This window comes from Thermoascus crustaceus (assembly GCF_041956765.1).
Source record: "Thermoascus crustaceus strain CBS 181.67 unplaced genomic scaffold VTN00scaffold_9, whole genome shotgun sequence".
In the NCBI taxonomy this organism is placed as follows: Eukaryota; Fungi; Ascomycota; class Eurotiomycetes; order Eurotiales; family Thermoascaceae; genus Thermoascus; species Thermoascus crustaceus.
Genome location: NW_027192535.1, coordinates 558509 through 583607, shown reverse-complemented (window position 1 = coordinate 583607; position 25099 = coordinate 558509). Strand labels below are relative to the sequence as shown.

Here is a 25099-nt window from a genome sequence, read left to right as displayed (position 1 = left end):
AGATGAATCCCTACTATAGGGCCATTAACAGTAAAGGATGCAAATCATCAGATTGCTGAACGCGCTGAGGCTGAACGAAAAAAGATTATTTCCCGTGTCCGGAAACGCCAATCTTCAAAGCCAAATTCAACCACTATACACAAATCGGATACTGTTGAAAATACTCAGGGAGATAGCCAGGATCCAGGCGATATTAATGCGCTATTTAATGTATTTAAATACTAATCTAGTTGTTGAGAAATTTGACAAAATAGTAAAAATCTTCCGTTGTGGTGAAAAACTCCGTTGTGGTGCAACGCACCAACACGGGCAGGTGTTGGGGCGGGAGCACGGCTACTGTACAGCTGGTCTGATCCTAGGAAAAATAAATCATCCAAAACATGGCCACGAATGGCAGTCTTTCCACAGAGACATCTATAAATTTACTCCAAAATCCATCAAGGACTGATACGAACGAGATAATAATAGCGATAGCCTACCCATAGTTTTTTCCCCTCCCCGTCTGCAGTCTTTTAGCGAGTCAGGAAATCCTCGACCTCAAAGGAAACTCTTCTCAGGGCTTTCTCTTCGAGATCCGCAGAAGATCCCGCTGCCCTCCTGACAACTAGAGTCCGCGCATCATTCAGACGCACCTCAACGGGATTGCCAGAGCCGTACCTCTCCAGCTCCTCCCTCTCACACTCGCGTATATATACGGTGATATCCGGACCGATGCAGGCCCGCCAGAGCGACGCCATCCATTGCCAATGGTCCAGGGGCGCGTAGGAGTCATCAATAGGGACGGCGCAGGCGAACGCATCCGCAGTCGTCAGCTGGTACTGGGGAACGAGAGCAATGGGGATCAGGCTGGGACTCGCAGATATCGGGCCAGCAGCTGCACCCCCATTGGGCTGCTTCTGCAAATTCAACAAGGGCGAGCCGGTATGGAGCTTGGTCGTCTTTGGGACGGACGACTTCGGCGAAATACCTGATGAGGGCTCTTCGGCAGCAGAGCTGGCCTCTCCGGGGAATGATTCAGACGGCGAGCGGATGAAATGGATGATTTCCTCGGAGACGCGATGCCACGCAGAGATGGTGTTGATGTAGTCGATTGTGGCATCACGCATTTCTCCATTCTTTTGACGTGGCGGGATCTTAGGCCCCTCGAAGACACGGACGGAGTACTTCCCTTCCTTGGTCAAGAGGCTGCCAAGATACTTGACCATGACCTTGACCGCCGCAGAGTCCTGTCCGTCCACGGCAATCACGGTACCTTTGTGCTGAGATTCTGCAGATCTCGGGCTAGATACGAACGGGGGAGATATCTTGGCGAGCACTTTGATCTTGTTGAGAAACGGGATTGTCATCACCATCGCTTCTACATCTTGCCGGTCCGGCTGAGAAGAAAGGGCCGTCTGCAACGGTGGGAGCGTAAGACTCGGGTCATGAGATCGGTACTGCCTGGGTGGAGGGAGCATAGGGAAAGGGCCTCGAGACTGCGTCGACTCTCCACGCAAGCCATATGTCCTTTGTGGAGAGGCCGGGTATGGCGTGTCGGGGCTGCGATCCCGATAACTACCATTATAGATGCCATTAGCATTGAAACGGCGACGTTTGGGTTCGGGAGACCGAGAGCCATTCTCTTCCCAATTGCGGTGACGGGAAGCCCTGTGGTCGATGCCAGTGTACAGCTTGACAGGGCTCGGGGAGCGAACGGCATCTTTCGTCCCGCGGGAAGGCAGGGTGCGCGCCGGAACGGAGCTAGAGTTGGGAGACCGAGTACTAGAAGTCGGCTGTGCACTTGTAGGGAAAGGCGTGTCCGGGGTCGAAGGGGGATTCATGATACGTCCACCACACCGATTACAGACTGTAGCTCCGGTAGGATTGTGGCTTATGCCGGAACTCGTCGCGCTGCGGGAACCCCCATCCCGTCCATATCGACGAGGTTGATAGCGGTAGTCAGGATACTGTTGTTGATGTCGGGCTTTCTCTTCCTGCTCACAATGGTCAGGCCATACAGTCCGAGGGCAACTATGTCATAATACGCTAGATTACCTCTGCGAGAGCTTTCCATTCGCTCTTAGTCTCGTTCGGGAGCGCCCTCCACTGCTCCCCGATGATCTTAGATATCTCGGGATTCGCAAGTCCTGGGTTCTGGGCTACAACAGCAGCCTGATAATGCTGACGATAGAGTATGAAAGCTGTTTTCCGACCGTGAGTCAACTTTTTGAGGAGCATTGGAGAAGAAGGTAATTGAACAGAGACACCGCGGTACGCCAAAAGCTCCCAGAAGGAAAGAGTATCGAGAACGGCGACTCACCATTTCGGGGTCTGGGTATCTTTGGATCGGGTTGGCATAAGCAGAACTGGACGACGGAATCCTTCGATGGAATTAACCTGGAGGGGCTGGAGGAAGAGAATCGACAATGGAGGGCTACATCCTCCATCAACAACGGAGCCACTCGCTTCCTCGTTAAGGATGCACTCGACGATATCTCGTTCAGGGCAACCTTCTCACGATTGGCGGCGGAAGAGAGATGCGAAAGAGCCGCCGACGAGGTTGCAGGATCGGTGCCATACTTGCTGGTGGAAGGGCCGGCTGAAGCGCTATCGGCTCGGTCCGCTACGGTGACCTTGGAGAAATGGTCGTTCATAATCTTGTGCTCCAGGAGATTGCTAGTTGGTCGTCTGGGCAAGTTGTTCCTCGCGGGGTCATAGTACAGGGCGGCGGGCTTGGGGAGAACTCGATCGTAAGACATGAGAGGGAAAAGCCAGAGGGGAGATGATGGGCCTTCATAAAAGAAACAAAAGGGAAAAAAGGGAAATGGTACAGAAAAAGGCGATGTCCTCAAAGCTTTTATCGTGATACTCTTGCCATTCGAACCGCCACTGCTTTTAGACACAAGCTGATCTGAACGTGGTGGCCCATGAGGCCAAGGAGATCAAGCCCTTTGTTATAGACCCCGTTCCTACTTATTTAGGAACCCCCCTAGTTCTTTGTCTCCAGCCGGAACAAGTCCTCATTGCAAACAATCAGCGTTGACCGATGGGGTCAAGAGCGGATGGGGTCGCGGTTCCTTCAAGGCAGGCGAACAATTGTTTTGGGTTCCTTTGTCTGACAGTCGACCGAATGCGGCGTGCCGCAGGCATTCCAATTTCCGCAGCTCTTTGACAGAAAACGTCCAATCACCACCCGCCCTGGAGCATGAGACATACAAACGGCCATTGGCCAGGCTGATCTGCAGCTGTCACTTGTCAAGGCCGATAAGGCGACTGCGGCATGGAAGGTTCAGATTCAGAAAAGCCTAATCGTAATCGGGTAGCGCGGAGTGCTCTTACACGCAGATCGATGATGCTGCAGACTAGCAGAGATGCCAGAAGTCTAAGCCCACACAGGATCACATTCCGATCGCCTCGATGGGGTAGATCTCATCACGCGATCCGCCGTATCTTGCATTGAGTTTAATGCGCTCCGTGAAGCTTAGCAGTTACCGGTGTTCGGCTCGACGAAGACGGGTGGTGTTTCTCGGTACCGCCGGCGCTACTGATGGCGAGTTGGGTCTTGAAATAAAACAAAAGTATAGCCCCCGCTGCTACACCTCCTTATCCTCAGCCGGGAGGTTCCAGACACCCCGACATCGAGTGACGAGGGTCTGGCTATAACCAAACCGCAGCGATAGATGGCGTTTGGCCGTTGCAAACTAGGCTGCTGGAGATTCTAGCTCCCGAAAGACCGGAAGTCCTTAGCGGACCATATCCGTTTTAAGCTGCAATATCCCTTGGGTGATGCTTTGAGGTGGTCACTTGGGCCTGGTTCAACCAGAGGTCTTTAATGCCATGAAAGATCTCTGTGCCCATCAAACGGTGAGCTGAAGGGCCAAGATGCATGTCATTCCTGCACAAGGGTCAGCGTCAAAACTCCTCTGTTTCGGAACTGCTCGAGATGAATCCTCACCAGAACAGGTATTTCTCGGGGTTTTCGCATCGCTCACCGCCCCAAAACCCCCATTTCTTGCGGCGCATGACGCAGGGCTTCTCGACATTCTCCCAGCCTGGATCCTCGTTCTTCCCTAGACCGGTGGCACCTTCCATACCGGCTGCAAAGAGCTGCCACTCACGGATCTGGTCGAGCATGAAAGCATTGGTGTCGAAGAGATAGATGGTACCACGATCCCAGTCTTCCGCTCTGTCGCGAAGCATATTGTTCCAGTAATTGACCAGCCTAACTGTGTTTTTCTGCTTCTCCGACGTAGGTTCGAATGCAGGGAAAAATGTCACGTCTACAGTTGTGGTCAGAATGACTTTCATGTCCTTTGTTCCCCATTTCTCAGACAAGGTGTCAAGTTGCTCGAATAGGGTGCCTATGCTGCGCTCGATCGATGCCTTGGCCAGGTCGTAGGTCTCCTCCACGAGATTCCAGATATCCCAAACGCCGAAAGACACAGTAATGATCGTATTATTCTGCCGGAGGTGGATGTCATCATCGGATAGTGATCGCATGGAGTCTTGCTCTGCGGCGATCCATTGGCTCATCTGGGATCTAAGATCTGCCAGGGGCCTCCGGTGCCAACTGATACCTGGCCCGACAAGATCCAATTCGGTATTGTCTATAACGGACCCTACATTTCCCCCTAGCGGGAACGTAGCTGTCTGCGCCAGGTTCTCATGGTGACAGGAAAACTACAACAGCCAGCTGGTTAGCTATAATCCGCCTGGCGGGATATTATTTAATTCTTACCATTGAACAGAGCCAGTCCGTCCAGACCTGGCCCTGAATGTCACGGACACTGTTGTCACTCCATGAATCACCAAACACGACCAACTTTTGGTCGAAGCTGCCGGTAGCCTGGAACCCGGTGTCGGAACCAGCGGGAGGGACTTGACGGTACCGCTGGGAGGTCAGCACCCATGCGGAGTACAGAATGCTACATGCTGCCAGAGCGCTGAGAATGTGGAATTTGCTCAGAAAACGCATGAGGCAATTCTCCCGAGAATAAAAAGAGGGTTACGATCAGGCTCGCGGGGTCGACCGTACTCGGTATAAAACAATGCAGGAACGCGTGGGAAGCCCGAACGCCTCTGACCTGGAATCGGCGGCGGGACGCCTCAGCAGCAAACGATCAGAGAAAGAATTTTTTTCCTCTCCGCAGCTGTCACCCGATGTCTCGCACAGCTGCAGGATCAGTGCGCAAAATGTAAGATAAGCAGGAATTTCTACCCCGCAGGTCGCAAAGTATGAAGTCGCGCGAGACTCGCAGGACTGATAGGAAGGGAAAAGTTATCGAGAAGTATGAAATGAGTGTGTCTGACAATGGAAAAAAGGCACAGAACAGGGAGAGTGATAAAAAGAAAAGATAGGATACATGATAAAAGGTGCCAGGAAAGAAAACCCCGTAAGCTTAGGGGTTCTCAGTCTAGACAGCTCTTCGGCCCTGAGGGCCGCGCGGCATTGACGTTGACTCGTGCGCTGTCGCGTGCCGCTGCGTCCGACCCCGAGGCTTGTCCTCAGCTCTGATGAAACTATAACTTGCTATAGCCTTTCTCGGCCTGGAAGCGGGATCCTGGATGGCGCCGGTCGAGTCTAAAAAGGGGATCTCCGGGACATCGGATAGAAGACACTGTATGGAGTACAATTCCGACGTATCCGGAATTTTTTTTGTCAGGTAAAGAGCTTCCTACGTGGTTCGGTTTCCCCGTATGCTTGGCGAACCATCATCTTAACGGTGAGAGAGCCTCGTAAGGAGACTGCGGAGCGCGAATGCTTAAGGCGTCCATACTTAGTTCGGAGTGCTTCCAGCCTCGTGCCCAGGAGCTTCTTGTGTGGCTGCGTCTGCGACCGCCTGGGAAAGGGAGCTGAAAAAAGAATAACTAGCGCCAAGCGCCGTCTCTGCCTCGAATCCGACATCTCAGGCTATTATTGGCTGTCTTGCCGTGCACCTGGTGGTCTGACTCTCCGCAGTGTCTGGGCTTGCAGGCCCACCTAACCGTGCGGTCTCTCGAGAGCATACCACCTAAATGGCATGCATACACTGTGTAGAGGTCCCATAAGATGGGGAGTTCTGTTCTGCGGATAAAACGGTGTTCTATATATTTCGTCAAGATATTTCACACCTATCTCAGGAGTTGATCTTACTAGGTTTCTGACCATATCTACCTGAGATATAGACCATGCACCTCGTTCTAGGCCTCAGGTACCAACTCCATCGATGGGCCTCGGGGTATTATCCTCCGATCCAAGTGTTAAGGGCAGTTGTGTACGGCGTATCAGGTATGCTTGCAAAGCGCAAGCGTCTACTTTGGACAATGTAAGAGTTCGATGCCATTCCACCGCCATTGGGTCGAACAGCAGTACTTCATACGGTTTTTCAGTCTTGAGGTGCTGTTAGCATAACAGGTGAATTCATGTTGCGTTCATCAGGTTCCCGCTGAGCATGAAATGAATAGCAGCTGAACACTGTCGTTGCAGTTATCCTGAGCCTGGGTATGACGCTGCAAACGGCTGGTCAACGGTGTCATCCTTTCCGTAAAGAACGGCAGCACTGGAGCATCTCGAGACCAGTGTCCAGGAATGGGTCTCTTTCTTTGTGTTAGCAACAGGTAGCTCGGAGATATATTCCATCAATCAACTTCTTGAGTAGGGACGGAGTCATCGATGTCATCGACGGAGATGAAAGAAAGTCAGGAAGACGAGCTCCAGCTGCTCGTGTGCGCGTCCGAAACAGGAAAGCGGGCGCTGATATAAGCAAACCCTACCCGCCAAGGGCGTGTGCGCGAAAGCGGGTTAGCGCGGGTTAGTCAGCCGCCCACACATGGGAAATCTCGCTACACCAACGCCAAAAAATCCCACGAAAGAACGAAGTCCCGACGACCCTCAACCTCCTCGATCTGTCGACAAATCCGCGCTGCCGTCTTGACCGCGCATCTCCGTCAAGATGAAGCTCAACATCTCCTACCCGGCCAATGGGTCGCAGAAGCTGATCGAGGTCGACGATGAGCGCAAGCTCCGTCCGTTCATGGAGAAGCGCATGGGAACTGAAGTCAGCAACACCCATCCCTTCCCTTTCCCGATGATGCCTCGCAGCAGGCGTGCCAGGAACAGCCGAAACTGATTGGAATTTTTTTTCTGGGTTTTATAGGTTCCCGGCGACTCCCTCGGCGATGAATTCAAGGGTTACCTCTTCAAGATCACCGGTGGTAACGACAAGCAAGGTACGACTGGATTTGTCGATATACACCTATATCGAGAATATTATTGAATATGGAGCAATTTGGCTGACCGTGCAATAATAAAGGTTTCCCCATGAAGCAGGGTGGTATGTTTTGGACCGATCTCTAGAACTACACGCGATGCCCAAAGCTCATGACTATTTCGACAGTTCTCCTTCCCACCCGTACCCGCATGCTCCTTAGCGACGGCCACAGCTGCTACCGCCCCCGCCGGACCGGAGAGAGGAAGCGCAAGAGTGTCCGTGGAGGTACGTCCGACTACTACTCCAATGAAACAATAGATGGGTCAAATACGGCAGGGATCCTGACAAATTGTTTACAGCCATCACCGGTCCCGACCTCTCTGTTCTCGCCCTCAGCATCATCAAGCAGGGTGAGAACGAACTTCCCGGCCTGACCGACGTTGTCGTCCCCAAGAGACTCGGTCCCAAGCGTGCCACCAAGATCCGCAGATTCTTCAACCTCGACAAGAAGGACGACGTCCGCAAGTTCGTCATCCGCCGCACCATCGCCAAGGAGGGCAAGAAGGAGTACACCAAGGCCCCCAAGATCCAGCGTCTGGTCACCCCTCAGCGTCTCCAGCGCAAGCGTCACAGGATCGCCCTCAAGCGCCGCCGTGCTGAGGCTGCTAAGGAGGCTGCGTAAGCTACCCCTTTTCTCCCCAGGCCTCTGTCCTATGGAACAAACTAACCGCACATGAAACTCAACAGTAACGAATACGCCAAGCTGCTGGCTTCCCGTGTCCAGGAGGAGAAGGCCAAGAAGACCGAGCTCCGCAAGCGGAGAGCGTCCTCGATGAGGAAGTAAATTCTTCACAGGGGGAAATTAATGGGTTCGGGACATCTTGTTTTCTCCGTGAGGAGTTTTTTTAACGAACGGGAAAGCGGCAATAAAGGGGGGAATCTTTGTGTATGAACGGAGATGTAGCAGGCAAGAAGAAACAAAATAAAAGGGTTATTAGGGACTGCTGCTCCTTATGAAACACAAACGTCTGCGCGGAACCCGGAGTGCAAAAGAAAAAACAAACAAAACCGGAGAGGGAAAGGGAGTGAACTTTTCTTTTTTTCCAAGAGTGAAAAGGCAACGGCACGGCAACGGTACCGCGGGCTTTTGCTTTCTATGTTTGCGAAATGAAAGAAAGCTTTTGTACTCCAAACCACCAATTCAATTTTTTACCATGAAATTTTAGCGTGCTGCTTTTACTTTTCAGAACCATCTAACCTGGGAACACACCTTGTTGGACTCGATAGGCGGGCGCTACCTACCAGCCCTTTTTCCCTACTCCTGTACATTGCCGTCCCCGCAAGGATTGTAATATGCAGAGGTGATATTAGCTGTCAAGGAAAGTTTGCCAGTTAGGTCATTTGTTCAGAGCCTCCCAATCCTGCCATATATGTCTGTCTACCTTCATTCATTGTCTTTAGCTATCTGGGTAGGCGAAATCCTAAAAAATTATAATACATGATCAATGATACCCATATATACACGACTCTCATTTTGACATGTAAACTTGAGACGAAACAACAGCCAAACTGCAGAAAAAGACTTCTAGCCCGAAGCCCTGGCAAAAAGCAAGTGACCGCTTTGTACTGTACTGTACATAGCTACCTCAGTAATCAGGCAATCCAAGATGGGCAGCACCATCTCATTTATATGGTTTTATCTTCCGTTTTTCGGCCAATTTTCCAGTAACATAACACAAAGAGATACAACCCCCGATAGACTGCAAGACATGATAGAAAATAGATAGATGAATAAAAAAAAGAAAAATCGTTATACAAATCCATATAGATCCGATTCGTTCAAAAAAAGAATCGAGAGCCCCCCACGATCCCGCAAAGCAAAGCAAGGAAATGGAAACATCATTTGGTATCGAGTATCTCCTTAATGCTACTAGCGAGGCGTCTGTCTCCTGACTGGCCCACTCCAACTACTTCTCGTGAGTATAAGTCATTTTTTATCTTTCACTGCTCCCCCGTTGTTGCCCCACGCTACATAAAAAGAACAGAGTCTACTCCACAGCGTGCGAGAATAGGAAGCTAACCGACTCTCCGTTGTGAGTGCGTCTGCATGCCTCGGCAAGGGTCGGGCTAATGTCGATGGTCTCGATCTTGGGGCAGAGCAGCTTCTTCTCCTCGTGGGGCACGGTGTTGGTGACAACGATACGCTTGAGGCAACTGTTGTTGAGGTTCTCGATCGCCTTTCCGGAGAGAATACCGTGGGTGACGATGGCGTTGACCTCGCGAGCACCGTGCTCCATGATCGTCTCAGCGGCCTTGGCGAGCGTTCCGCAGGTGTCCGCCATGTCGTCGACAATAATGGCAATCTTGTCCTTGACGTTTCCGACGAGGACCATCCTGGAGACCTCGTTAGGACGAGGGCGCTCCTTGTGGATCAGAGCGAACTGAAGGTCGAGGCGGTCGGCAATGGCAGTGGCTCTGGTGGTTAAGTGTTAATAATGTGGAAACATGCAAAATATACACACAGAACGAGGATGACAAACCTCTTAGCACCACCAGCGTCAGGGCTGACGATGACACAGTTGTTCACGTCCAGGTTTTCCCGGATCCACTTCAGCATACTAGGCTCTGCATAAAGGTTGTCGACGGGAACGTTGAAGAAACCCTGGATCTGACTGGCGTGGAGGTCCATGGTAATGACATGGTTGCAACCAGCAGTCTGGAGCATGTTGGCCATGAGCTTGGCCGTGATGGGTGCACGACTCTTGTCCTTCTTATCTTGGCGGGCGTAGGGGAAGTTGGGGATGACGGCCGTGATACGCCTGGCGGAAGCAGTCTTGCAAGCGTTGATCATGATAAGAAGCTCCATGAGTCCGTCATTGATATCATTAGGCCGAGTAGACTGCAAGATGAAAACTGAAATCGCAAGATACGGTGGTTAGCGTGGGAGATTCCACAGACCCCGATATCGAAAAGAAGGGCGAAATAAAGAGAGAAATACCATCTTCATCTCGGACACTCTCTCCAATCGTCACACTGGTCTCCTGATTGGAGTACTGAAGAACCATAATCTTGGTCAATTCAATACCCAGTCTGCAGATTTCGGAGTAATAGTTAGCCAGATGCAACTAAGCCCTATTCCCCGCTCGGACTAATGGTCGAAAGAAAAAAAAGTCCGAGCAGAAAGGTGCGAATCCACAGAACAATTTTCCACAGGGAACATGCATACCGGTCAGCAACGAGCTTTGCAAGCTCTGGGTGACTGTTTCCAGTCAAAAGCTTGATCGAGTTGGTCGCCATTTTGCTTCGCGGATGCGGAACAGGCGCCAGAGGATCACAGGAGACGTCAGAAGTCAACTCGGCAGCGCCGCTAGGGGAAGATAATGAAGAGGAAGAGATAGGAATCACAGACGGAGGCTGGTCATGACGCTGCTCGCGTGCAGACAGCAGAGAGAAGAGAAAAGGCCCCGCGATGGCGATCCTGTGGCCGACAGAAAAGTTTCGTCCCGTGACTTCCCACGTGGGGCTCGACCCGGCCGGTCGCCGCCGAGGCCGCTCACCGCCTTCGTCTGCCGCCTTTTCCCCGCAGCGTCGCGTGCATACAGAGCGCATGGTGAGAAATGCTGAAGAATCTACTTTTCAATACGAGCTAATTAGATACATGAACGAGGAGTGAATGCTGCCAGAGGCTGTCCGCGAGCCAGAGAAAACAGGCTGACCTGCACTTCAGCCCAAATCCCCGTACACCCGCATCAGATCCCCTGGTACAAAGCAGACCTTCCCCCCAACATGACCGCACCATCAAAAGCCCTAGATTACAAGTCATGCCAGTCGTCATCCCCATACCACCAAATACCAAATTGCAACTTGAATCATACAAATCAGCTGGAAATAGCAAGCGCCCCCAGATGCTTAAGCATAAAAAGGCAAATATGACCGTAACTGTCGTAAAGCAAGGCAAAAGAAACCCCTATCCACAGTCTATGCGAACCCGAAGTATTCGCTACCAGCCGTCATCGCAGTGTACAAGCGTTGTCTGAGAACTTCGTAGCTCTCGTACTCCGGCAAATCAAGCTCTGTTTGTTTTCGTTAGTTAAATGACGTTCACATTGGAAGGGGACCCGTTCTGGGAAACCTACGGTTGAAACACGTGTGAGAGCTTGGAAGGCGATCCTTGTTGCCATAGTCCCGATGGATGTTGAACTTGCTGAACCCGTTCATGCCCTCAAGCTCCTTGAAGCCGTTGAGCGGAACCTTACTCGTGCCAGTGACGAACTGGAGCAGCTTGGCCCTCTCTTCCTTGTCGAACGACCGGACAGCACGCCAGAACCACTGGATCTGTGGCGAGGAGGCGGAGTAGTTGTGGTACTCGGTATTGTTCTTCCAGTCGTCGACATCGATCTCAGGCAGACCGGAAATCAACAGCTCCAGTTCCTGCTCGTTGAAGATGGAGATGAGATCGGGTGGAATGATGTCATGGAAGCCTGGTCATTCGTTAGTATCATGCTCCGTCATTGATCGTAGTTGTAGAGCTCTTACCTTTCAAGAAGTTGTCCAGCTGCTCCTTGACAGAGCCGACCAAGCGGTACTCGACCACACGCTGCACGTACTCTTCCTTGTTCTCCTGGGTGACCGGGATGTTGCGGCCATTCTCCACCAGGTCGATGACCTGCTTCTCTCCAAAGTCATCGGTCTCGACAGCAAAGGTCTCCGTAATGATGTCGGTGATATCGTTCTCCAGCATCCAGAGCAGGGACTTGTAGTAGTCCAGATCCAGAGTTTCCATATCCTTGATGGAGACGGACTTGCCGAGGATGCGCTTGTACACAGCTCTGCTGAAGTGGCAGTCCAGAACCCGGCCTTCGTACAACGCCTTGCCGATGATCCGCCCAATGAACTTGAAGAACATAAGGTGCTCCGAGTTGACACCACTGAGGCGGTTGGGGTGGAAAGTAGTCCTGTCAGAAGCCACAGGAATGAACAAGGCGTAGTTCGGGTTGAACATTCCACGAGCAAGCACTTGGAACCACTCTCTCGTCACACCACCTGCATCGACACCCTCCTCGCCATGGAAGCGAATACTCAATTTTCCGTACTTCATCTCCTCTGCCGTCTTGAAGTAGAGAGACTTGAACGAATCCAGGAAAACTTGGTCTCTCCGGACAGAGAGCTGAAGAGGAGGATGAGGGTGACGTGTCTCGGTACCACGAGCGTGGATGCGACGGGTGAAGTAGTTGCGTTTGTTGTCGAATTCCAAGACCTTGGGGTTCTTGACGAGCAACGAGAACGTGCCACTCATGAGTCTAGGATTCTGGCGGACAAGCTCGTTGAGAATCTTGCGATGCTCTTCCGTGAACTTGAAGAATAGACTCTCCATGCCTGAGCCACTGTCGGGAGGAGGGCTCGATACAGAATATTCTCGGCCATATCTGGAGAGCGGAGCATCCTTCAAAGTAGTGTTCTTGCAGACGACCATGAGTGCCTCGATCAGAGGGAGAAGGATTGTTGCCACGTTCATCATATTCTCCTTCTGACGGATAACGGTCAGGCACTCGCTGAGCTTAGCCCACAGCGGTCCAAACGTAGCACTCTCGTACAATGTCTTGAGCAGATCCTCCTTCGGGGCGGATTCAGGCTCGCTGCCCTTGGTCCTATCGATTCGGTTAGGGTCGAACAAGTAGTCGAGGGCGGTCAAGACACGAAGCAGCTTCGCTTGGTCGGAGCTAGCAGGAGAGAACTTGGAGAGAGCCAGGCCTTGCATTTCAGTTCCTGACTGGGCCTGCTGGATATGCGGTAGGAGTTCGTCAAGGTCGCAAAGGATTATCTTGCTTAGGCTCTGTGCCTGTTCAATCAACTCCCTTCCGATAATATCTTTGGCGCCAGGTATAGCCGAAAGGTTGTTGATCGTCGAGAGTGTTTCTCTAAAGGTCTTGCCATTGCACTCTCGAGCCGCGAGAATGCCAACCACCAGACAAAGATTATGTTTCGGGACGACAGGAGGCTCAATGGTTCGCCTCTTGGGCTTTTCATCCTCTGGTTTCTTGGTCTCCACTGACTCGCCCTCTGTAGTCCGTGCAGCAGTCTCATGAGACTCCGTACTCTCTGCAAGGGGGGCGGCCTCTGTCATAGTGGTATCCGTAGTCTCTGTTGTCTCGGTGGTTTCGATGGAACGGTGCTGAGGCTCCTGTTGATCTTGATCTGAAGAGCGCTCGGGTTTCTTGCCCTTTTCTTCTTCCTCTTGCCTCTCCTTCTCACGCCGAAGCAGGAGGGTGAGAGGCTGAGTAATATTGCTGAGAAGACTTGAAAGCTGTTCCATGCAACTTGGGCTCTCCATGATCAACTTCCGGTCCAGAAGGGAGAGCAGCGCGTTCAGGGCGAACTTGTTTTCCCGGTTCTCCTTGCCCTTGCCTTTGCGGAACGACTTCAGCTTGAGCGCAGAAGCGGATTCGTGTTCCGTAAGGAAGAACCACGCAATGTGCGGGTTGTATTGAGTCAGGAAAGAAAGTGTACTCAGGCATTGTTGCACGACCATAAGGGGCGTCACTTCACTGTTAGCGCTAGGAGTTGCCTGGAATGAGAGAGTTCTCCTGACTGGCTGAGGAGTCTTCTGCGCCCCTGGAGTCTTTGCGCGAAGGGACAAGTGGGCAAAGCTCCGCTCAATGGCTGTCACATCAGCGCTGCCGTCCTGAAGGATGGAGAGAAGCAGGCTGATGACTTCAATTCGGTTCTGCCGGTTCTCGCAGACGTTGTGGAGGATATCGTTCAATTGATGGCGGGCGTTTCCTTGAAGAGGCATAAACATCAGACGAAGTAGGGTCGCAACACCCGCTTTGTCGAGCATCTGGACAATCTGACGGCGTTGCGGTTTCTTTGCCTCTTGACGGGCTTCTTCTTCTCGCTGCCGCTGATCCACTCTGCCGACATCACCAAATTGAGCGAGTCTCCGGCCAGTGAGAGCCCGGGCTTCTGACAAAAACTCCGGGCCCAGGGTTGCAAGAATTTCCTCTGGCTGGTCAGCAAGAACTGCTTGTCGTAGAGATGGATCCAGAGTGGCGATGAAGCTGGCAGGGTCCATATCTTCAGCATGAGCCGGAGCGCCAGCTGCGGCAGCTTGTCTACGGGCATTTTCACGCTCTCGGCGGCGACGATCTGCCGCTTCCTGCTGCAGCAACTCCTCTCGGATTTCAGGTGGCAGAGCTTCGAGGAATTCTTGGTTGATCTCACTCGGCTCTTCTCCAGATGCGGCGGCCTGAGACCGCTGCTCTGCGAGCTGCTGCATTATAACCTCTTCCCGAAGTTCTTCAGGCAAGGCCTCAAGGTACTCCGGGTCAATTTCCATTCCGGTGATATCCAGTTGACGTCCCCGGATAGTGGTGTGAATACGACGGGGAGGCTCAGATGGACCAGCCTCCTCAGCCGGCGCTGCTTCGCGGGCGGCTTCGGTTCGCTGTACGTCGTCCATCGGCTCAGCAGTATCAGGTGCTTCGCCCGCTGCAGCTCGCCGCTCTGCCTCCTGTTCGAGTTCTTGCTGTCGCCTAGCAGCCTCTTCTTCCTCTTTGCGCTTTCTCTCCTTCTCCTCTTCTTCTCTAGCGATGCGCTCTTGACGCTCCCGCTCAGCCTTCTCCTCCTCTCGTCGCTTGCGTTCTTCCTCCAATTGCTTCTGTCGTCTCTTTTCTTCTTCAATGGCTGGAGGAACGAGGACGCGCAGCAGGGAGTTGACCACACGTTGGGTCTTCTCCACGTATGCATTACCGAACATGAGGCGGGCCTCTTCTTGCCAGCGGGCCGTAGTGGTTGCCAGCGCAAAGCTGACGGCCTGGGACGGATCATCACGAGCCCGAGTAGTGACAACTTGCGGTCTTCCCAAGCCGAAGATATCTTGGATACGGTTGGGCAAGACAGCGCGGCTATCGAGATGGACATGGATACCATCGGGACGGGTAATCACACCGAAGCCTGGACCACCACCCTGTCCTCCTCCAATAGCTTGCATGATAGCATTCATGAAGCTAACCGGACTGTCCATTGGGAGCAAACGCCCAGTTGCAGTCGGTTCGATACCGTGAACCCAATCTGTGAAAGCCTCTGCACCGGGTCCGCGAGCCTGGCCTGGCCCCTGGGGACCGCGATCGGTCCGGATAAGCAGAGGATTGGTTCCATCATCGGCGCCGCGTGCGGGAATCTGCGTACGGTGGGTACGGTATGGGGGAATTGGGATGATACCATGACGGTTATGCATTGCGGTAGGTAAAGCGCCCCATGGTGGGATGTTGCGGAACCGATGATGGTGGTGGTGTCCACGATGCAGAGGCTCCTCGCCTTCCCATCCCCAGGGTTCAAGATCTTCATCTAAAAACGATTTAGCTTAAGAACGCCAAGATCCCCGTTGAAAGCTGCTACTTACCGTCGAAGCCTTGATAAGACCCTTGATCTTCGTCAAGCTCCTCGAGCTCTTCCTCCAATTCATCAATCTCCTCTTCATCTTCTAAAGGAGAGTCAGGTCTAGAAAACAAAAACAAAGGAATAGAATACTCTTACCTTCATCTTCGTTCAAGTCATCCTCTATCATATCATCTTGGACATCACCACCAAGGCTGTCGGCACGGAAGTCTTCGACACCTCCAGCTGCCTCATTGAGAACGCGGAATAAGTCATCATAACGATGAGACTCACCCCGCTGATCTGCCTGCCTAATGTCCTCCAATTCGTTTTCAAACTGGTTCATCATTTCGGCTTCTTCGTCTTCTTCAGACATATCCTCGCTTTCCCATTCGTCCTCATCGCCTTCGAGGCTGTCATTGTCATGGTCACCAGTAATCTCTCCTGCCATGATTTCATCGTCCTCCATATCAGAACCACTCTCATCATCATCTTCGTCATCTTCATCCTCGTCCTCGTCCTCATCATCTTCATCGTCCTCGTCATCGGTAATGAGAACCTCGATATCCATACCGTTATCACCTGGAAGACCCTCGATAGGGCCCATGCCTTCTTCTTCCTCATCTTCCTCGCTGACAACCTCGCCATCGTCTTCAGGGAGATCTTCGTCGTACTCCATGTCCTCTCCATATTCATCGTCATACATTTCATCATCTTCTTCCGACTCCTCTTCACTGGTCTCCTCTTCGTGGCTAGGTTCCAGCATGCCCAACGTGGAATGGCGGAACAGATCGGGTGTCTCCTCACGGTCATCCTCCATGTCGGAGACGGAAGTCGCTGAGGAAATTTCGTCTTCTTCGATTTCTCCAGGCGTTGAGATACTCGAGGTCTCGCTCAAGATGACAGCAGTCTGCGTAAGCTTATTCAACGGACGCAGGATATACTTGATGACCCTCTTGGAGGCAGGGAAGTTGAGGTCGATATCAGCTATGGAAGCAGTAAGAGCCGAAATGAAATGCTTCTCAAACATAGTCTTGGCAAGCTGCCTAGTCGAGGAAGGGAAGGTGGCGTCACCACCAGCGAAAGTGTAGCCACTGAGCAGCTTGTCAAACAAATCGGCAAGGCACATCAGACGAGCATATTTCACGTCAAGAGGCTCGTTCGAGGCGTTTGCATCCTTGTATGACTTCAAAGCGTGCTCTAGGACGAACCTTCGGACAAAGGCCAGTTCGGGTTCATCTTCCTCATCCTGCACGTTACGTCGTCTCGCGTTCAACCCTCCGAATTCGCCAGTCTTCGAACAGAGGGCGACGATGACACGCATCGTCCAGGAAGAGGTGTTGCTGCGCTTCTTGAATGCCACCGATTCATCATGTTCCAACGTACCAACGGGGATAAGAACGTTCAGGAGATAGTTCAGAATACCTGACCGAGGCTTCGATGGTGTCGTCGCTAGAGGATCGGCCTTCCGAGAGAAATTGATGAACTCGACCTTCGTCCGGTTGTATGACGACAGAAGTTCGGTCAAGCATTGAAGAAGGAAGCAGCGATAGATGTATATTGGATGCTCCTCGGCTTTGAAGGTAACCTTCTCAGGCTTCTTGGTGTTCTGTGGCAAATCAGCACTAGAAGCTGATGGAGAAGGTTCGCCGGTGGACATCTCGACGTCGGTTTGAGGCTCAGATCGCTCAGCCCCGGTTGTCTCCGTAATCTCCGGCGAGGGTTCCTTGTCGTCGACATCTCGGTACGACAGCAGTTCAGAAAGCAGATAGTGGATGACACCATCTGGATGTTCGACGACAGGAGGTTTCATCTCCGGTGCTTTGCCCTTTTCTTTCAATTCCTTCCCAGGCACTTCAGCAGTAGGAATGGCACCACCTTCCGTCTCTCTACCCGCGCCGTCAGGCTCATTTGAAGGCGTGGCTCCGGCCGAAGTATCACTCTTTTCCTTCAAAGTGAGGATCTGCGGTCTTTGGTGGGAGTCGTATCGTTGAAGCTTGAGCTTTTCGTTTGTGACCTCAACAAAGAGCTCCGGCGATCTCAAAACCAGGTGATACATCTGTCGAACATAGCCGGTGGTATCCGTTTGCCTCGAAGACCTGGATTCGAAGTTGGCCACGATCTCACTCCTCATTATTTGCCGAATCGTGTCCTCATCTTCGATGATATGCCTCAGTATCAGCATGAAGGCGCTCTGGAGTTTGTCATTTGTAGCGCTCGAAAGCTGCTTCACCATGACGAACAGCCGCTGCAGGTTTCGCTTCTCACCAAGGCGCACCGCAATAGTACGGTTCCTAGTGAGAATGACGAGAATGCGACATACGGAGAGTGCAAGGGAAGCATCCTTTCCTATTCTTGGGAGAATTTCCACGAGGGCATCAAATAGCTGCTTCTTGTAGTCAAACGAAATCAATGGTTCTTCAAGTTGAGCTGGTTCCTCGCTCGCCTCTGGGTTATCGAAGCTAGGAGGGTTCCAGCGGATCTGAGGTGGTTGAGCGTCATCGGACAACAACTTCTCGATAACGAGCAACACCTGCCCGATCCATGGATATGTTTCCTCCGTGGGCTTGTCAGAGGGTGGGATCTTGATGAACCCGAGGAGAGTCAAGAAGCACTCTTTCAACTCTCCCAAGGTAGCAGAGTATATGTCCTTGTCTTGAAGAATCAAAGCGAGAAGATTAGCGTAAGCAGCAATCTTCTTGCCGGCAGCCTGGAAGTCCTCCTCCATCTGCAAGGAAACCAACGACTGAACGAGCGTCTCTCCGGCCTCCTTTCGGAATCCCTCGGGATCACGGTGCTTCTTCGTAGCAGCGGCGATCAGATCTGCCAGTTCGAAAGTTACATCATGGTGCACGTTGAGTACATCCAAGCAACGCTCAATCAAATTAGACCGAACCTTGTCGCGTTCGGCATCCAGGTCTTCGATAGTCGTAACTTCGCGCCGTCTCACAGGCTGCTCCGAAGACTGATTTGCAGATTCGGATGTAGGGTTCTCAGAAGTCGGATTTGGATTTGAAGATCCTCCCTGACCCTCACCTGCCAGGTTTTCCTGATCATTAAGGATGTGATTGAGGGCCCTAGCCAAGAACTCAGTCCCGTTCCCAAGATCGTTATCAGACCCTCTGTTTTGACCTGACTCCGGATTGCTACCATCCTCTATGGAGCGGCCTGTCGCTTGCGCCAGAAGCATAGCCAGTGTCGATCGCTCTAGGAATCCACTGCTGAATGGAGGAGCATCACCCACGACTGTGTCTTCTTGTGTTTCTCCAGCAGCCGTGCTAGACCTAGGAGACTCCACGTCGTAGGAGGGTGACGGGAGTCTTGGCGGAGCACGGAGGAAATTCCGAGCTTTGCAGTACTCCTCCGCTGCAGAGTAGACGTTGTTGCAACGATAGAGAGCCTCGCGGGTGAGGTCCTTGTCATAACCCTTTTCTCTGAGAGACGCCGCGCGCTCCCTATTGATAGAGAACGTCTTTTTCACGACTTCCGCTAGGGCAGGCGGAGTCTCGGAACGACGAGCAGCGCCTGTCTCGTAATCGCCATCAAGAGCGGAACGCAGAATATCGACCAAGCACTTGACGATTGAGCTGGATGCGTGGTCCACAAAGTCAGAGCTCCACATCTCCCGCACCATGGGTAGAACCTCCATTCGGAGGTCCACCAAAAATTGAGCAGGTTGGAAATAATCAGGACGATCCCGGTCTCTCTCGCTGCTGGTCATCGCTTGCGTCTGGCTTGAATCCATGATGTACCTCGCCGAAGTAATCTCGGAGAAGAACGTCAGGATTATCTTAATTCCTCCATACGCAGAAGCGAGTCGCGCAGAAAGATCTTTGTCCTCAAAGCCGCGTTCCTTGTTGGGAGCAAGCGCCCTGATCTCCTTTAGGAAAAGGTCGCAAAGCCCTTTCATTACTTTCAGACCATTCTGTCTCTTGAAGGCGAAGAGGATCAACGTAAGACAGTGTGAGTGAGAGCGCTCGGTGGTGGCTAGAAATGACGTTAGGACCAAGGTCTGCAAGCATAAACACAAATTGAACTTACTCTCAAAAAGTAACTGCGAGAATGATGAGAGGATGACAATCAGATAGGAGAACCGATCTTTGACAGAGGAACTTCTATTCGGAGTTCCGAGTTGCAGCTGTCGCAGTACGGCGTTCGAGATGGCATCGGCTACAAGGGATGCATTCTGTCGTTGGTAGACGTCCATGCGTCGCTTCCCAATAAGACCATGTCCCAGCAGATGGAAAAAGCCTGTAATGGACGAAGGCAGGGAGCTCAGCAGGTAACGGAGGGTCTGCGCATTCTTGAATGCAGCACCATCCTCGGGTACCTTTGCAGTCCTAGAGGCTGGTGCAGCAGTGTCCGTCTGGCCATGGGCACCAGACAGAGTCTCAGCACGGCCTTCGCTGGTTTCGGCGGGATTCGATGGGTTCGAGGGGTTCGACCTCTGGTCAGCATTCAGGAATCCAAGGACATCGTTTGCCTCCTCGTTACCCATGCCATATCCTCGAACTTTGGTCGCCTCGTTCCAGGTCTCCGGGATATTCTTCTGAAGTACGATCTCCTCCCACACGCAGGCGGCATGTAGGCGTCCAAGAGCCGCAACAAGGGAGGAGTATCGGTCAGCCAGATTCACCTGGATAAAGGCAGAAGTCTGCTGGCTTGGTCGTGTTTGGTACATGGGAGGAGTGTACACCTCGCGAAGGATATCTGTGAGGATATGCACGGCCACAAGGTGTTTCGCAAAATAGGTGCCGTGAGACTTGGCAAAGTTTGCGCTCTCATCCCCTTCATCCTGTTGCTCTCCCTCACCTGCGGGCTTCGTCAAAGAGGTGAAAAATCCGGACGGCTTCGACTCCATCCAAAAGCCAGCGAGGCTATCCACTGCAATCTGTGCGCGGTTGACAAGAGACGGGACGACGAGATGTGGCTTCGTCTCTGCCATCATGTGGATCAGCTGTGTAAGCTCATGATGTGCCTCACTGTTGTGGAAGTCGAATGGGAGACTTTGAAGAGTGGCAAAGTCCAACACGAATTCGACTCCTCCGGATTCGATAAAGTATGTACAGTTAACCTGGTTCTCAAAGAAAGCCCCCAGGAATCGCACAACCGGATAGAGATAGTTGGCAACAGTGAGCCCATGGCTGTCCTGGTCCTTTGGCTCTGCAGGCGCAGTTTCAGGCAATGCAAGCTCGCTTAGATCACCGATAGCTAATTTACCGCCATTTGGGAGGTTAACTGCGTTCAGCTCTGGGACACTAACACGTTGGAATCCGTCAGATGGTTTGTCAATCGGCGCACCTATTTCCCCGAGCAAAGAAGAGGAGCCCCCAGCGACGGAAAGCTTCCCATCCTTGTCCTCAGTCCAGAGTCTAGCGCCAATACCGTGTTCCCAGGCTTTACTCTTGCAGAGAAGACCAACACGAGCGACCATCACCAGAACCGCAGTCATGACAGATTGTTTGATTGCCGGATGGTGCCGAACCAGTTCGTCAAACGTTGTACCTAGGGAACGGACAAGATTTGCGTCGTCTTTCATGCACTTGACATGCTCAGGGCTCTCGAAAATTTCGAAGAAGCTGTCCAGAGCCTCTGAAGCCTGGAAAAGCCGCAGACCATTGGAGTTGAGGCAAATGGCACCAAAAGCTTGCGGTATGCACGAAATAGACTCCGCAGCAGGCATGATCCCCCGCGCTAGCTGTTGGTGTCTTGGCCTTACTATGTTGTATTCGGGAACCTTGGGTCCCTTGCCTGGCGTAGCCTCTGAGGCTGTAGTAGCAGGGCCGGAAGGCGAATGCTCACCCTCCTCGACCTCACCCTCACCCTCAGGAGGCGGTTCAGGGTTCTCTGGGACGTTCAGCTCGCGAAGAGTCACAGCCTCGAGGAAACTCTTGCTCAGTCCCGCCTCAGCAATGACTGCATAGCTGGTAGGTTCATTGTGAATGAAGCTGCTGAGAATATTGACGCCTCCGCTCCATACATGAGAACCAAACACCCGTGCATTCTCGAACACCAAGCGGAGGGCCCTCAGCAATGGAGGTGAGTCAATCAAATTCCGAAGCACGCGATCGAAGCCTCCTCCATTGTGTTGCATAATGTGGTTAACAAATCTGAACAACCACCGGATAGCCTGCTGCTGGAAGTACGGGATTTGATAATCAATCGACGGAGTCCTGTACTCGACGGGGATTCCTGCACCCTGGGACACGTTCTCAAAGGCCGACGTCACCTCATATGCAATCAAATCAGAGATTGCATCGAACCCCCTGGCAGTGGCCAAAGTCCCGAAGGCATCCCGGACTGCGTGAACGAATGTGTCAAGGAATTCCATAACACGGGGATAGACCCTCCGTGCCTTTTCAGTTCGAAGGTTCAGGATGTCGACGAACATTGGAATCAATCCAGCAGCAACGAGTGTCTCCGGGGTTCTAGAACTCGAGCCAGGAAGTGTCCGTAGGAGTGCAAACAGTGCATCCCTCCATTCATCATGTTCAGCGCCCTCCTTCTCACCCGGTCCAACTCCGAGCCCATTGATCGCCTTCCGAGTCAAAAACATGAGAATCCCATGGTTGACATTGACGTTCAACGCTGCGCAAACCTCCACAGCTCTAGCCTTGTGCTTCGCGAGAGCATCAAGTGCGTTAAGTGCAAAGGTCTGAATAGTCTTGGGCGCGTTAATATCCCCACTCGCTCCTAGATGAACAAGTTCGGCAAGTTGATAAGCAAGCTGAAGGCGTTTCGGTTGATCCGAGTCTTGCTGGAGGATCTTCTGCTGGAATATAGCCTCGGGATAAACGTAGGCCAAATTAGTAATGGCGAGAATCCTGATAGCAAGAATCTGCTGTCGACTAGAAGCAGACGTCGACAGCGCTTGGGCAACCCGGACCTTCTGGAGGAAATCGTATTTCGACTCGCTTGGCACTTCGGATAGCCCCGACTCGATGAGGTCTTCAGCTTTCGATGAAGACACTCTCGGGTAAGGAATCTCAAAAACCTTCGCGCCCCGCAACGACTCGTCAGGTTTCCCAGACGGGGAGTTGCCAAAGGCTGCAGGTGATTCCTCCGCATTTGATGTACGGCTCCACCGCGGGGTAGGGTGGGTAGAGCTTCTGCGCAACGGTGTGGGCGTCGATGGGGCTTGGGGGTTCTGTTCAGCGCTACCGCCGTCGGTTGCATTCCTCGCTTGATCGGAGGGACCATTGGGGTAATAGAGAACGCGAACATGACCCCATTCCTCCCATCCAGCGTTCTCACGCATCAAGGAAATTAGATCGTTTGCATTGTTTCGCGTCTGAACTGCCCTCTCCTTGCCCTTGACCAACACTGCCGGAGACGCAGAAACCGACGCCTTTCCGGACAGAAACGGCCGGGGAAAGGGCGAGGCAAGTTTCTGGAGCTTTTCCAAATCGATGTTGTAATGGGCCGCCAGCAAACTCTGCTGGATGTGGGTACTGCTCGTGGTCCGCTGCCGAGAGTGATACCTCTGAGCCAGAGTGAGTGCAAGACGCAGGGTCGACTGGAGAAGAGAAAGCGAAGTAGTGTTCAGTAGGTCGCCGAGGCGCTCACTGCTGCTGTACAGGCTGCGGTTTCCACACTTCTCTTGGAGTAGTCTGGAGAAATCTAGAATAGCTTCGACAAGCTCTCTGTCTCCCTCAGGTCCATAACCCAGAGAATTAAGTGTGGAATCGACGTCCTGAGCGCTGGCTTCGCTTCCAGCATTTATATAAGACTCCGCCAGTACCAACCGCCCAAAAGGCTTCGTCTGTGGACCCGAACTGAGACCATACTTTTCAATGACAGATTCCAGGATCTCATCGAACCGGTTCAAGACACCGATCCAATGGTAAAGGTCCCCTCTCGGGAAGGGCCATGTGCGAGGGAACGAAGATAGATGTGAGGGAAGCCCAGGCAGAGGTATTTGTGTGCATCGTGCAACGAAATCTGCCAGAAAAGGCGACTGCAACGGAAAGGTGAAATTAGCAACAGCAGAACACCAGGGATAAAGATCGCAGAGCGGGGTATGTCTGATCACTCACGATTGTAGCCTCATGCTTTGGGCCCGCCACCTTCTTAATTCTCCCCATGGTGAAGCACGAACGGGTAGACAACCATGAGAAGTAGCGAACTTCCCAAGAGGCTGTCTACCAGAGTGCGGGGTGCCGTGTCCACTGTGTCGCGGAAAAAGTCACAGAGACCCTTATGACGTTTTCGGTTTTCTTCCTCCTCGATTAAATCGTATAACAAGAGATCTCAGCTAGCGTTGGTGAAGAACTAAGGTGAATGGAGAGCCAGCTGGAACTCTCGATCAAGTGACGGTACGTGGTGGAAAGAACCACTGCAGCCAGCACAAGTGATGGGGATGCGGCTCAAGCAATGCTGAGAGGATGACCGGAACAACCAGACTAAAGACCCAGGGAAGACGGTGCAGGACGTGATCCTGGAGCTTTGGAGCTGATCGTGCGGTATGCAAAAAGGAGGGTATCAAGGATGCCGCGGCAAAGGAGGGGGAGAAGGACGAAGGATGGTGTGTGGACGTGGGTTTTTGCGGCGGTTGGAAGGTTCGTGAAATTATACGATGGATGATGGAGCTCTGGCTCTCTTCTCTTTCGGTCGCGCTTGTGGCTAACCTGTAGGGTCAGACGTTCCGCCCGGAGCGGGTCCTCTCTCCACCGAACAACAACGCATACTGCCGCCTGAGATAATGCGCAGTGCATTCTGCAGGTCACAGACTTTTTCTTTGTAGTGTCTACCATGATCAAGCCCCATTTCTTGGTGCCTGGGTGTCTGAGGAAGCATGGTGTGCCGGTTGATACCAGGAGTATACTTTGCTGCTGCAGAAATGTCGGAACCGTGCACTTCATCCCATCATCATTATGCGGTGCCGCCGGAGACCTGCTCTCAAAAGCATCTGCACCACCCTTTTCTGGATCAGTGCACACTGACAGAACAGGTAGTTGATCTGATGCAGCGGTCTCCAATGTGACATATGACACATTCCTGTATAAATTCCTGCTCCACCTGCTGGTTGACCGACCTCGCCTTGGATGTTCGACGCCTACAACCTAGTATGAGCTTCCAAAGAGCTTAGAATTATAGATTTATTTATCTGTTTATATCTATCTACTTCTGAGTGCGCTGGTGGAAAATAGAAAAATAGAAGGCCCCGCACTTTTACCGCATTGGTGAAAACGTAATTCCAAGTTAGCGAACACGTCACAGGATAACTAACCCTTCTGTTGAATCACAGAAGTTCCCCGTTTACCAATGGAGAGCACTTGGGCCTCTGTCACTGCCCCAGGGCTGCTGGCCCTGTATTGTTGAGCGTCTGACGCAAATGGCGCTCACGTGACTTTGCACCGCAGCCTTCGAGCAGAGATCTCACTTCGGTGGGCATTGAAGTACGAAAAAGCTTGTTAATTAATTTCACACTAGATCCCAAATGTGACAGGTGACAATATGTACTGTATATGTATAGATCGAGGAGCCCTCTCGACCAGAAGCAAGGCTTAATCGTACGTCATAGATCACCCAACTACTGAAGAAATATAAATTTC

The 25099-nt window shown here is 52.3% G+C and overlaps 5 protein-coding genes across 5 annotated transcripts; 1 reads left to right on the top strand and 4 right to left on the bottom strand.

The window, feature by feature from the left end:
• Positions 1-512: 512 nt before the first annotated feature.
• VTN00DRAFT_10219 (uncharacterized protein) lies at positions 513-2738 on the bottom strand (the record flags this gene model as incomplete). The annotated part of the gene is made up of 3 exons (XM_069426851.1): positions 513-1973; positions 2035-2180; positions 2300-2738. 3 exons carry the CDS (start codon positions 2736-2738, stop codon positions 513-515), a joined length of 2046 nt encoding a protein of 681 aa, XP_069283981.1.
• A 1003-nt stretch (positions 2739-3741) lies between these two features.
• VTN00DRAFT_10218 (uncharacterized protein) lies at positions 3742-4954 on the bottom strand (the record flags this gene model as incomplete). Its single annotated transcript, XM_069426850.1, has 3 exons — positions 3742-3874; positions 3935-4659; positions 4718-4954. 3 exons carry the CDS (start codon positions 4952-4954, stop codon positions 3742-3744), a joined length of 1095 nt encoding a protein of 364 aa, XP_069283980.1.
• A 1957-nt stretch (positions 4955-6911) lies between these two features.
• Positions 6912-8013, top strand: VTN00DRAFT_10217 (40S ribosomal protein eS6; the record flags this gene model as incomplete). The annotated part of the gene is made up of 6 exons (XM_069426849.1): positions 6912-7016; positions 7116-7188; positions 7272-7292; positions 7356-7454; positions 7529-7847; positions 7917-8013. 6 exons carry the CDS (start codon positions 6912-6914, stop codon positions 8011-8013), a joined length of 714 nt encoding a protein of 237 aa, XP_069283979.1.
• A 1204-nt stretch (positions 8014-9217) lies between these two features.
• Positions 9218-10778, bottom strand: VTN00DRAFT_10216 (uncharacterized protein; the record flags this gene model as incomplete). Its single annotated transcript, XM_069426848.1, has 4 exons — positions 9218-9644; positions 9710-10082; positions 10168-10259; positions 10396-10778. The coding sequence occupies 4 exons, from the start codon at positions 10776-10778 to the stop codon at positions 9218-9220; spliced, it is 1275 nt and encodes a 424-aa protein (XP_069283978.1).
• A 369-nt stretch (positions 10779-11147) lies between these two features.
• Positions 11148-23629, bottom strand: VTN00DRAFT_10215 (uncharacterized protein; the record flags this gene model as incomplete). Its single annotated transcript, XM_069426847.1, has 7 exons — positions 11148-11242; positions 11306-11650; positions 11706-15515; positions 15571-15651; positions 15705-19532; positions 19587-23502; positions 23582-23629. The coding sequence occupies 7 exons, from the start codon at positions 23627-23629 to the stop codon at positions 11148-11150; spliced, it is 12123 nt and encodes a 4040-aa protein (XP_069283977.1).
• Positions 23630-25099: the final 1470 nt, after the last annotated feature.